This window comes from Pyrgilauda ruficollis, unplaced genomic scaffold (genome assembly GCF_017590135.1).
Source record: "Pyrgilauda ruficollis isolate IOZ18807 unplaced genomic scaffold, ASM1759013v1 scaffold86, whole genome shotgun sequence".
NCBI lineage: Eukaryota > Metazoa > Chordata > Aves > Passeriformes > Passeridae > Pyrgilauda > Pyrgilauda ruficollis.
Genome location: NW_024530599.1, coordinates 3,100,437 through 3,114,320, shown reverse-complemented (window position 1 = coordinate 3,114,320; position 13,884 = coordinate 3,100,437). Strand labels below are relative to the sequence as shown.

The 13,884-nt window shown below is 47.0% G+C and overlaps 1 protein-coding gene across 1 annotated transcript in view; it reads left to right on the top strand.

Annotated features, from left to right (window-relative positions):
• SLIT3 (slit guidance ligand 3) overlaps positions 1 to 6,018 on the top strand; it is a 467,475-nt gene extending 461,457 nt beyond the window's left edge. Inside the window, exons 35-36 of the mRNA XM_041488030.1 lie at positions 1,256 to 1,464; positions 3,730 to 6,018. Coding sequence (XP_041343964.1) covers positions 1,256 to 1,464; positions 3,730 to 3,968 — 448 coding nt within the window. The 3' untranslated portion in view covers positions 3,969 to 6,018. The remainder of the gene's footprint in view (positions 1 to 1,255; positions 1,465 to 3,729) is intronic.
• The last annotated feature ends 7,866 nt before the right edge of the window (positions 6,019 to 13,884 follow it).

Sequence of the window (13,884 nt, the reverse complement as noted above, 5' to 3'; positions counted from 1 at the left end):
GAAGTCTGGAGGTGTTGAAAAGCACCTGACAGTTTACAAACCAAAGGTATGAAGACCCAAATGTTTCCTTGAATTTCCAATGTCAACACAAAGCTGTTGTGGTTGGACAGAGAAAAATAAGGGAGTTCCAGATGTTTACATGATGAGGGATTGTTTCTCTCATAGTCCAGGGAGGGTGAGGCAATCATGAACATAGTCCCATGCTAAGGAAAGCAGCTGTGTGTATTTTTAATGCTCACACACTGTCCCACCTTTCCTGAATCACTTCAGCCTTTTGGAGCTGGCTCCCTAAAGCCCTGCCCAGTGTATCCAGGGGAGTGTGGAGCCCTGCTGGCAGGTGTCTGCTCCAACACCCGCAGGTTAATCTCACTGAGGAAATGCACCTGTAAGGATCAGGTAACCTCTGGTTCATGGGGCAGGAAATACTGCTCTATACAGACTGTGACTCCCTTCATTACAGTATTTTGCATGTCTGGGCTGACTGAAACTGCTCTTGTAATCTGTCCTTTTTAGTTCAAAGCTTTAAAATTAAATGTACAAAAATTCAACATAAACAGGGATTAATTTTGAAGCACTAGAAGGAAAATAGAAATAAAAGAGACATGGGCTTATGACAAGTTACTTTATGCCAAAGTTTTTCCTTGGCTGGAGAGAGTTGCTTTCCTCACTGTTCTCAGTCCATGTCAAGTCTGCCCCTGTCCCAGAAGTGGGGACAGTGTCAGAGAACTTGCTCAGGATCACCACCCCACCCTGTGGTGTTCCTCAGAAATGGCAAAGCTCACTGCAAGCCCCAGGAGCCAGGGAACCCTCAAGTACAGCTGCCCGCTGATAAGTCTGTGCATAGCTTTGCCACCAGCACCTTCATTTATCACACTGGTTTTCATCACCTGATATTATTTGTACAGTATCTCTGCTCAGGAAGCCTGGGCATGCAGCTTGATTGTTGGCACTTAGTTCCACGTGCTGCTGCTGTAAATGTGAGCTGTCTCATGTGGGTGCCAAGCCTTGGTCTGTGCTCACGGGAGAGCCTAATGTTTTCTACTTAGGTTCACAAATTCTAAATGTATTCTCTGAACGTTATCCAGTATTCACTGAAAACTCACACAGTTTTCTCCAGAGTGTTTGACACTGAGCTGCTGGTTTTGGATTAGTATCCTGGAATTAAATGGGCAGAAATGCCAAAATCCAACATTTCTGGGAAAAAGGAATTTTCACATCCAGCAAAGACCAGCTCTAAATGCTTCTGTTTCTCCAGGTGTCTGCATGGGAAGTGCACGGCGGCCGGTGCTGCTTACACCTGTAAGTGCATGGAGGGCTACACGGGCATGTTCTGTGACAAGAAGAACAATTCCTCAAACCCCTGCAGGACTTTAAAATGCAGCCACGGGCAGTGCAAGGTCTCGGAGCATGGGGAGCCCTACTGTGAATGTGACCCCGGCTACAGCGGAGAGCTCTGTGACAGAGGTAGGCTTGGCTGTGCTGCTGCATTGCTGCTTTACACCTGATTTACACCTGCTTTACTCCTCTCTTCCCTGCCCCTCAGACTTGGGGAGGAATGGCAAATAGAAGATAAAGCTGAGCCAGCCTCTGCAGAGCAGTACAGGGAGAACAGAACCACGTAACAGTAGGTGGCTGCTATCACATAGAGAAACAGGGACATGGAGTGAAGAGTTTTATTCTCTGTCTCCTGAATCCTCAAGGTTTGCTGCTCTCAGGATTTGGGATGTTTAAAGAGCTTGTTGTGAGGTTTACCCTCAGCAAGCAGGGATCAGTTATTTGCACTGCTGGGAAGGGAGGTCTTACAAGGAGGAACCACTCACCTGAAGTGGCATGAAATATTCTCCTTCTTCTGCTTCAGCAGGTTTCCAGGGCAATCCCACAGATCATGCTAGACTTTCCTACGAGGGCAGAGGCCCAACTCTTCTGCCCTGACCTGAAAAGACTCCCTGGAAACTCACTGAGTTTTAACTGCATCCTTTCTGCCTTTTTTTGTTCTTGTCCAGAAGGAAGGAGCTGGATTATATTATTTTTATTTAGGTTGTCTCTTTCCTGTGCATGAACCACAGACTTTCTAAATTTTATATACCCATCACCAAAATGTATCTGGCTGCTGCACAGGGACTGCAGAACAGCACAGACACCTTCAGGTATCCCAGACCACTAGTGTCAACACAGAGCAGGCCGACCTTTGCTCCAGAGAAGCAGACATGGTAAAACTAATTCTTATTTTGCAGGAGTGTTGCAGGACTCAACACTCAGCATTCATTAAAATACTTCCAGTCTCCTGATCAAAGCTAGCAGGCCTGCTTGGCCCCAGCCTTGCACAGGATATTACACATTTGTGTAGACATGCTCTGTTTTGGTGGCAGGTGCAAAGCAGTAAAAGATTAAGGTTCTTCTCACGCCATCTGTTTGTCTTGAATCACGTCGTGAACCCAGGGCCGCTCGCTGATGTGCAGGGACTATCCGGTGTGAAAAACATGGTCACTCCTGTGAAAATTTAAAAAGTTTAATAAAGGACAATAGGGGACAAGGACCACGGAGCAAAGGCTATTACAGCCAGATTTATCTTGGCACTCAGCCAAGAGCACCCTGTTATCCTTGGGGATACCCCTTAAACACCTTTTCCCTTACATCAGCCTGCTGCATATTCATAGACCCTTATGCATAGTAAACTTTTCCTCAAAGTAGTTTACATGTTCCAAGAATTCTTGGAAGCCTGGCTCCTCCTTCGATCCACCTTACCTGTGAAAATTTAAAAAGTTTAATAAAGGACAATAGGGGACAAGGACCACGGAGCAAAGGCTATTACAGCCAGATTTATCTTGGCACTCAGCCAAGAGCACCCTGTTATCCTTGGGGATACCCCTTAAACACCTTTTCCCTTACATCAGCCTGCTGCATATTCATAGACCCTTACGCATAGTAAACTTTTCCTCAAAGTAGTTTACATGTTCCAAGAATTCTTTAGCCTGGCTCCTCCTTCGATCCACCTTATTAGAACATGCAGATTCCTTGGCTGTGATATTAGTCCATTCTTATCACCTCCAGTTTTTGGAGCTTGGCCACTGTCTTCAGACGGTGAGTGCTGCTGGCTGGCAGATCTGTACAGGTGTGCTCATCCTGTGTTCAGTGGGTGTTATCCATCCAAGCAGGAGTTTCAACACAAGCATACTTATATCAGCTATTTCACTAAGCTTAATTAACAACAGAAATAAAACCTATATCTTTATAACCAAGTTACTTTAACACTACACATTTAAAATCCATTTTAATATTTGCAAAAAGCCAATATTATAATATGCATCTATAGCATCTGGCAAAATAGTCGTAGCTGGGCGTCCCAGCAGGGTGATAATGAGCATTGACTCCATGATTCTCAGAAGGCTGCTCCATCACTTTATTATACTACACTTACTAAGAAACCCATCGCCCTTACAGACAGTCAGGACACAGGTGGACCCAATTGGTCCTTCAGTCTAAACACCATCACCATGGGCCACCTAAGAAACCACCCTTTGGTAAACAAATCTCCATAACATATTCCACATGTGCACAACACCAGGTGCAGCAAGTGAAGATAGGAATTGTTTCTCATTCTTCTCGCTGATCTCACAGCCTTCCCCAGCACAATGACTGGGAGAGTTCTGTTTTGCTCTCTGTGGCCAGAGAGCTGCCGCCACAAGTTACCACATATTTGACTCCTTTCCACCTCTGTTGTCCCAGCAGAGAACCTCTGCCAAGGAGACATCATTCGAGAAGTGGTCCGTAAGCAGCAGGGCTACACCTCGTGTGCCACGGCCTCCAAGGTGCCGCGCCTGGAGTGCCGCGGCAGCTGCGGCGGCGGGCAGTGCTGCGTGCCCCTGCGCAGCAAGAGGAGGAAATACTTCTTCCAGTGCGTGGATGGCTCCACCTTCACGGAAGAACTGGAGAGACACGTGGAGTGCGGCTGCTCAAAGTGCTTATAAGCCATCCTTCGGTCTCTCGCCACTTTAATCGACTCAGAAGCGTTATCGAAACGGGACCTATTTACTTGCAGAGTGAAGAAGAAGAAAAGAATTATTAAGTATATTGTAAAATAAGCAAAAAATAGAACTTATTTTTATTATGGAAAGTGACTATTTTCATCTTTTATTATATAAAGTATCGCACCACTTTGGGTATATGTATCATATAGTGAGCTATTTTTACCATGAAACTTTTTTAACAGTTGTAAGAAAAAAAATTCAAAAGCTAAAAGGTTAAAAAAAAATTATATATATAAAGAAAACATAGCCTAACAGGAGAAATGTGGGGTGACTTTATGTGTATGCACAATGAACAGACGTAAAGGTGTTCCAAGGACCCACTGCCAGACTGATTTGGGCTGAAGAAAGCTCCGAGGCCCTGGCTGGGAGTTCCAGGTGAGCAGATCCCCATGACTGACTGCATCCAGGCACCCGAAGAGCCTCCTCAGCCCCTTCTCTTCCCAACACTGCCGACGCTGGTTTGCTCCTGTACAGTGGCCCCGCTTGCTGTTCATGAACTGGTTCCCTGGAGCACACAGGCACTGCCGTAGCTTGAGGCTAATTACATTATTTGACTATTGTAATACTATAATACATTTTTTGCTGTGTATGTTGTATTTATCTGTGTTCATGTTATATTCTGCGGCAACTGTATCTATAGAGCACAGGCAGCTTTATCCAAAAGAAGGGTGCAAAGGGAAAGAAGTGGAGAAATTTATGTTGCTTTGGGTAATTTGGGGGCAAAAATGTGAAATAAGTGCTAAGTGATGCCTAATAAATGACATAGTACTTTTGTGTAAACTCCTCAGCTATGTTATTTCCCAAGTTTGTGCCTTCTTGCTCCCAGTCTTGAGCCCTTTTTTGTATATGAAATGTAAGGAATGCACTGCTACATAGTTTATCACACCTTGACACTTTAACTTGCAAAGGTTGTAAAGAGCATGAAAATACCGCAGGTGCCAGAAGGCACCTGCAACATATCAGCTTTTACTGCCACTGTCACTTGAGCCAGGGTGTGAGCTGGGCCGTGGCTGCTGGCTCTGAGCAGCTGCCTGCCTCCCCACGGCTTTCCAAGCGAGCAGAAGTTGCACTAAATCCATGTGAAGGTGTTCAGCTGACACCTGTCCTGCAGCAGAGGTGTCACAGCTCTGCCCAGTGCAGCCTGACCTGCTCACCAAAGCTCCTCCACCCGCTCCGTGTCCTGCACTCCTGCCTCCCCAAGGACCCCCACCCACCTCAGCTGTGTTCAGAGCAACTGCTGAGTAGGAATTGGAAATCAATGCAGGGATGAATTCTCACTGTGGATGTGAGGGAAAAATTGGGAGCGAGTTTGATTTTTGAAGGGTTTTTGACAGGGCTGCCTTTCAGGGTCAGGACATACATGCAAAGAGCACCATGGATACCTTGAATTTTCTCTTACTGTAAGTTTCAAACCTCCCCATCAACAACTGTTCTATTACAGTTCTAATACAGTGTCCTGTATTATTTCTTTCTTTCTCTAATGGAGTAAGTATTATGATCCTTTCTTCAAGTTCTCTGTCTCTAAGGAAGGTAGTCAGAGATGCTTCCTAGCAGCCATAAAGTCCTTCTGGGAACGCTTACTGGTCTCACCAAAAGGCTTTCAGATCAGGGGATTCAGCAAAGGATGACTGAATCAAGAAAATGGGACAGCTTTGACTTGGGCTTTGGAAGAATGCACAGAATGTAACCTTGCCATGACAAGTAGAAATGTTTATTTCCCACTAAAGCGGAGAGACCATCTAGCTATAATACAGCCAGAACGCTGTAACATGCTTGTTGTTCTTCTGCTATGTCAGTCTCTCCTTAACTGCAGCAGTTCATTCATATTTCTCTGTTATGACCAGAACAATGTGAGCAGAAGGGACATAACCAATTTAACAGGCATCTCAAAAAATCATCAAAATAAATATCAGTACATGGAGCTGGCAATCAGTGACACATAAAACAATCACTACTTAATGTGCCAGACTCTGATTGATACAGTACAGCTCAAAAGCCAGGGAAAAACTAACCCTGGTTGCAAGTACTGTGGACTGCTTTTTATTTTTAATATAACATCAGCAGCTCATAGCAGCTGGGGTTTGTGATGTAGGACAAAAATCACCTAAACCACAACCCACACATTTTAAAAATTCATGTGAGTGACTGCAAACACTTGTACAAATATGTGCCAGGCACTCTACTACCATTAATGTTTCATTCCTGCTTAAAAACATTTGAATTTCTAAAGAAGCAGCTGCTGTGGTGTCAGGCAGAAGAAACCCAGCCTAGCAGTGGCTCACCAGCCTCAGATTTTTAATCTGGACTGCCAAGGCCTGGAGGAACACAGCCCCTCTTGAACCTGTCCAAAGCTGTGCTCACTCTGTCACTTGAGCAGCAGCACTGTGACAAACAGGGTGACATTTACGGGTGGCCTCACACCTGCTGCAGGGTGCTCTGAAAGCAAAGGCCTGGCAAGGCAAAAGCCATCAACATCTTGTTAACACATCACTCTGGGATTTACTTAATCCAAGCCTTGCAGCAAAGGGACCAGCAGCAACTCAGCAAGGCCGGCCCTGTTCCTGGCCTTTTTCTGTCGTGGCACTTCAGTGTTAAATGTCAGGATAAAGAACTAAGAAAATATCTATTTTGTAACCAAATGATGCAATTTTTGTATTCTTTTAGGCAACACTTGCCACGGGAGAGTGATGCTTTATGTCCATGATTCTCTGACTTGCTGTAGAATTATTTTAAGAAGAAAATAAAAAAGCATTCAGATGTGCCAAAAATGTGTGGTTAACTGAAGTGTAATTAGCTCTGAAAGTTCCTTTGTACCTTGCCTAATGTTACAATCGATTTCAAAAACTGTGGGTACAATGCAGTAGTTTTTACCTCCAGAAAATTTTAATATAAAGTGAAGAAAGATGCTTACCCTTTAAAAATGGCAATGCAGACTGGTGTGAACTGATGTATTTTATTATTAGATTCTCATTGTGATGTAAGTTTAAATAAATTGTTGGGTTATGGAAGATTGTAACACCTTGTGATGTAGATTATTTCTCTGTGTATTCGAGGTATTGAGTCCAACCATCAGTGTCCACAGGAAATGATGGGGGAACTACAGACACTCCTCTTGGACAAAGTCAAAGATCAGCTGTATTTAAAGGTGGTATGTACACTAGTTACCAATTTTTGTGGCATCACAGCCTAGTATTTTAGGAGTCTTACATGCACAGGCAAATTAAGCCACATAGTTTTTGATCCTGGGCATTTTCTTTAATTAAAATCTTTATTTGCTACATTTTTTAAACTGTTTGATAAAGACCTGCACAAAACCACACTCATTAATTAGAATAAATGAAGACATACTGGGAAGGGAGCTGGAGGAGGCAGGGCTGAGGAAATGGAAGTCACAGCCAGCCGTGGATGGAAGGGATCTTGTGATGTCCTGACACACATGCACTCCAAATCTTCTGCCACACCGCTGTAAATTATTATTTGATATTAGTGACTCAGCAGCAACAGACTTCTGCTGTTCATTGCATTCCAGCCTTAGCACAGAATAAAATAAAGCTCCCACCTAGTCCTCTGCCATCCCACACCCATGCCCCTGTGCAACACTCACATATTGCTAATTATGCTTCAAACTATGGCTCCTAAGAGTTGCCTTTGCAGTTCCATACAAAACTGGTGGCAGCAGTTAGCCAATAAAAACACTCAACCTTAATGAGCATCATTAAGTTTGAACTATGAAGGTTAATTACATAATTGTAGTAGATGGCAGCATTTTCACCTAAAGCAAAGCCAGCTGAGCCCACTAAAAAAGCTAGCAGGGAAGTGTTCAAAAATGTCTGGGTAGCAGCTGCCCTGGTTTGCTCAACAGTTTATTTGCATTGCTGTGGCTGTGGAGCCTGGGGGTTTCTGAGCAGGCACTCAAGGAACTGCAGCCTGAGGATGCAGCGCTCCTGTTTGTGCTTCTGCTTGCACTGCCCCAGGCACCGCTTACCAGCTGTGGTACGAGGCAAACAGTGCTGGAAACGTCTGTCCCACGTTCCTTTATCTTTGTGCTCTCTAGTCGGCAGAGAATAGTTGGATGGAGCTGCTGCTTGCATGGTAGTTGGCTGCGGGGTTTGCGTTGTTTTCTGGGGTCCTGTCACTTCTGGTCTCTGTGACCTCTTTTAGGAGTTACCTCCCAGGTTCTGCTCCAGCTCACACCAGGCATCCAGGCGGTTCCACAGGCTGGACAGGCGGAGTTGGCGCAGCTCTGCCGAGCCCAGCGTACTCCCGATGCCTTGGTCAGCGAGAAGTCACACTGGCTGCCAGTCCGGGATCGTTCTGTGTGCGCGCTGAGGATGTTTCCTGATGTTTTCCAGATGTGTTTCAGAACGGGCCCCGCAGCTTTCGAGGACAGCGGAGGTGAACGGGGTCTGCCAGCAGGTGGCGCCGCAGGGCGGCCCGTGCCGCCCCGGATGGGATGGGGATGGAACGGGATGGAACGGGACAGGATGGGAATGGAACGGGATGGAACGGGACAGGATGGGATGGGAATGGAACGGGATGGAACGGGACAGGATGGGATGGGAATGGAACGGGACAGGATGGGATGGGAATGGAATGGGATGGAACGGGACAGGATGGGATGGGGATGGAACGGGACGGAATATTTCAGTGGAAAGGGACTCATAACAGCCATTTGAGCAACTCAGGGCTGACAGAGTCACCGCCCGTTGTTGAGGGCACTGTCCAAATGCCTCAAGCACTGCCAGGCCTGGGGTATGACTGCCTCTCCAGGAAGCCTGTTCTAGGCTTTCCACAAAAAATGCTCCCTGATGTTCTGTATAAATCTCCCGGTGCAGCACTGAATCTTTCCCATGCCTGCTGTCTGGATCCTGGAGAGAAAAGCTCAGCACTTCCTTCTCCATGTCTCATCCTCACAGGAAGGAGAGTGAGGTCACCCCTCAGCCTCCCTCCCTCCAAAGCAGACAAGCCCAGAGTTCTCAGCTGCTCATCACAGGGATATGGGATACACAGATTTTCTAGAAAGTTTTAAATAATAACTTCTCGGGTTTTATTGATCCTGAGCCACCAACCTCTTAGCATTGCTCACCTGTGACGACAGGAGTCCCTGGTGTCCCCACAACATGGCATGGGATCACCATGGCTATGCCCCAGGAAACTGCATGAACTGGCAGCAGGACAGCCCTGCTGAGCCCCAGGAGAGCATGTGAGACCTGGGGGTCTCCAACACTTCGTCAGCACCATCCCTGGCAGCAGGACAAAGCTCCATGTGCTGGCATATGGGACAGTTTGTGCCCATTGACTGTGGCAGCCTCAGGACAGAGGTCTGACGTCAGTGTCACACGGCTGCTGTTGATGTTGATTATTTCCATGCTAGCACCTTATGGAATAACAACTGATTGTGCTCTTTCTACCCCAATTCTTCTGCTCATGCACACTGAGATAAAAGCACTGCGTGCCTGCAGAGTGCATTACCCAGCAGGGTCTCCAAGCTGGCAGGCACACACCCCACAGCCTGTGACACCTCTGCTCTGTGAAGAAAGCACAGCTGCTCCTCCAAGCACCTTCACCCTCCGAGAGCCCTGCAGGCAGCAAGAAACTCCTCGGGCATGGAACAGAGCATGCAGGCAGTACAAGCAGTAGCTGTCAGTATGAGGAGCATCACTTCCCCGTGATGCAGGGGGCACCCTGCAGTCTCAGAAGCACGAGGAACAGAGCTGGTGTGAGACTTGCACAGCTTTGTGTCTTGTTCATATGTGATCTCTTGACCTTCTCCTCTCCCGGGGCTTCTGAGCTTTCAAAGTACAGTGATGCTCAAGGTAGTCTAGGGATGACAGTGCCTTCTCTGAATTGTCTATGAGGTTTGTCCCCATGGCACAGGGAGCACTCCTTTTCTGTAAAAATAACTTTTTACAAGGCTGTGTCTTATCTGGGGAGGAAAAGTGCACATCCTACCTCTGAGGTGTGGGAGGGAGGAAAGCAGGTAAATGACTGTTCAGGGGATAGCTGAAAACTGACAGGAATCAGGCCATTTTCAAAGGTCCAGCCCTCCAGCTAACCTTCCATCAGCAGCATCTAACCAGCTCCTCTGCTGGAAGAAGGGGGGATGTTCGGAGTTATGGTGTTCATCTTCCCAAGTCACTGTCACATGTGATGGAGCCCTGGTTCCCTGGAGATGGCCGAACACCCACCCACCCACGGGAAGCAGAATTCATTCCTTGCTTTGCTTTTCTTGCATGCACACCTTTTACGTTCCCAGTTGAACTCATTCCAAGAGTTTTCTCGTTTTTACCCTTCCAGTTCCCTTCCCAATCCTGCTGACAGGGCAGTGAGGGAGTGGCTGTGAGGGGTTTGGCTGCTGACTGGGGTTAAACCTCGACAGGCAAAGCCTCAGCCCTGCCTTTGACACTTCTTGCAGAGCAAGGTTACAGGAACCAAATACCACAAGGTAATTTAGGTGGGGACTTTGCAGCACACGAGATAATATCAGGCTTTCACCTAGCATGTGATAAGAGCAGGCACAACAGGCAGTTCTTACAAAGCAGCTTACACTTCCTTAATTACACACCAGCATATTTTGCATCTCTTAACCTGCCCCAGTTTCTCCTGGTAACGCACTCATTGAACTGTTGGGGGATGGGGGGTTTTAATATTTTTCTTATTTGCTATGTTGAGGTAAACACCAAAGTATGATTTATGGGACCAAGACACAGACTAAGTTGGTCACATCAATAAATAAATTAATTTCTTATATAGCAATGAAACAATTTTCATTTCACCCCAGTAATAACTGATTTTTTAAAAAAGTCCTTGCCTTCAGGTATATCATTCATACAGAATCCTCTCATCTGGTTTAATTACCCAAAGATACTGCATAGTACTTTAGGACAGTAGTTATATAAGTGTGTGTGTGTATATATATATTTCTATATACACACATTTGTATTTATATAGCTGATCATATATTCACTTTCAGATTTATTTATTCTTACCTAGGGGCTTTTCCAAGCAATGTGTTGACTGACATACAAATAACTCAAATCTAAAAGTGCTCATAACTTATAAATCAATTGCTCTGAAAATTAATGAGCGTACTGAGCCTCTCACAGACCTGTGTTAAACTTTCAGTTTGAGCTAAACCTCAGCTCTGAGATGGACTAAAGATAGCTGAGCATTGATCTCAGTTTCATTTTTTGAGGTTTTATTTCACATATTTTGTCTTAGCTGTGACATTCAGATAAAACACTGCAGCTTATTGTGAAAAAAAACCCCAAAACTTCAAATTTGCTGACTTTGTTTTTAACTGAACAGCCCTTAGCTCATTCATTATCACAGAGGCCTTTATCTATTCCAATTTTTCACATGGGGAGATGAGTTAAGAGGGTTTGCTTGACACAATAGGTAAAGTGGGCATTCAATGCATAAAAATTCAGAACTTGCTTCTAAAGCCCATGCACAAAATATGCATTTTTGTCCCTGACAGAGTCCGAGGCTGGGAAAGCAGTCAGCGAATCTGCATTGCTGGAAAGGGAGAGTTACGATTTCCTCAGTGAAAGGCTGGGTCAGGAACTTCTCTGCCTGTTCCAAGACAGCAGGAATCAGACAGCTGTCAGGCTGTACACTATGTTTTTTCTTATTTTTCTGCATGTATATATTTATTACCAGCACTTCCCAGGGATGGTATTTCATTTCCTCTAGAGTCAGAAGGTGTGTAGGAAACAGTCAGAGTGTCAGTGCTGGGAAAAAATGCCTCAGAATTAAGGTAATAAAAAATCTCCCTGCAGATCTGTTTTCCCCATCCCCACCAGAGATGTCTGCAAGACACCGGATAGCTCATTTTGCACCAAACATTCCACACTGCAGTCTGGTGACAGGCAGGAAATTAAAGACTCTTTTTCAATCACTGTGTATATTTATGAGCAAGTTAACTTCCAGGTAGCAGCTAAATTCTTGTATTCCCTAACATGTATGTAAATGCTTGTTTTTAATGTTTCAATAGTAAACTACATTGCAGTGAAAAACCACAAAACCACACCAAAATTTCCTCACTTTAAGAGTAACACACAGGAATTTCGACAATTACATGTAGCTTACAGAAAGAGAGAAGTTCTGCAGCCTTGCTAATACACTGAGAACTTCCTTTAAAGGATGAAAAAAGAACACTTAGAAGACTTCACAGTAAGTTTTCCAAATTCAGATATTTCAGAAAGGAAACATGATAAATGGGACAGGGCATTCACATGAGAATTTCGTCTTTTTAATGTAAGATTCTGGATTAAAATGAACAATAAATACATTACAGGTTTTACATGTTTAGGATCAGTGGGGGAATGGAGGGTGAAAAGACGAGGCTCCTGTCCTTACACAACAGGTTTGTGAGTAAACCTCGTGCCCAGGAAGCATTTACTCTTTCCTTGGTTTGTGAGCAGTTATTTCAAAAGAGACTTTTGCCAAAGCTAAACTCCAGACACAAAGAAACTTCAGCTTCCAACACAAAGATTATACCCAAATCCTCTTCCCAGACCAGAGCTTTTAGGTTCGTCCGAGGTCACAGTAACTGATCTATAATTACGTAGCACTTTATCACAAAGGAAAGAGGAGAAAGTGGAAAAAACCATTATGAATTCTTGTTGGAAAGCCCAGGGTTGTGAGCAGTAGGTGGGAGACCTCACCACATCCTGCCACTGCAGTGACATCCCGGCCTGTGCCAGGAATGGTGTGACCTACAGGAGCAGGGCAGTGATTGTCCCCTGTGCCGGGCACTGGGCAGGGCACCTCAGCTCAGGAAGGACTCTGAGGGGCTGGAGCGAGTTTAGAGAAGGGAATGGAGCTGGGATGGGTCTGGAGCCCCAGGAGAGGCTGAGGGGGCTGGGAAGGGGCTCAGCCTGGAGAAAAGGAGGCTCAGGGGGCCCTTGTGGCTCTGCAGAGCTCCTGACAGGAGGGGACAGCCGGGGGGTCGGGCTGTGCTCCAGGGAACAGGGACAGGAGGAGAGGGGACGGCCTCAGGCTGTGCTGGGGAGGTTGGATATCGCGAGGAGTTTCTTCACAGAAAGGGTGATTAGATATTGGAATGGGCTGTCCACGGAGGTGGTGGAGTCACCGTCCCTGGGGGTGTTTAAGGGGACACTGGATGTGGCACTCAGGGCTCTGGTCTAGGTAACATGGTGTTCTGTCCTAGGCTGGACTCAATGATCTGAGGTGTTTTCCAACTGATTGTGTGATTAAACATCAGCCTGTTGCACCAGGTGAGGAAGAGTTTCCAGGGAAATAAAGTTACTGGTGCCGTCATTGGAGTCCAGGCACTGGAAAGAAGCCATTTCCCAAACTGCCCCGGTGCTTAATTGTGAGATCACTTCAGTCCGAGCGAAGGGAAATTAAAACAAACGCCAAGTGCCCGTTTTATTTTACAGCAATCGCGCGGCTCTCGCAGCCCCACAGAGCGCGAGCCCCGGGGTCCGACAGCGGCTCTAACTGAGGGTGCCACAGCGGCCGCCCCGCCGCCCCAGCCCGTGCCCACCGCCCTCGGCCCAGGCGCGGCGATTGGCGGCGGGCCGTGGGGTGAGGGCGCGGGGCCCGCCGGGAGCTGTAGGCGCGGCCGGACTGCGGCTCCCAGCGCGCCCCGCGCCGGGCGGGGGCAGCGCTGCGGCAGCGGCGGGGCGGGCGCGGAGCCGCCCCGGCCCCTTTGTGTGCGCGGCCGCGGCTCCGGTGCCGCCGCCATCTTGTGCCGGCCGGGCCCGTGTCCGCCGGGGCTCCGCGGGGCAGCGCCGGGGCCGCGTTCCTGCACGGAGTGGCCGAGCGGAGTCTCCCCGCGCTCCCCCGCCCGGGGCCCGTCCCGCGGTTGCCGCCCGGCTCCGTCCGC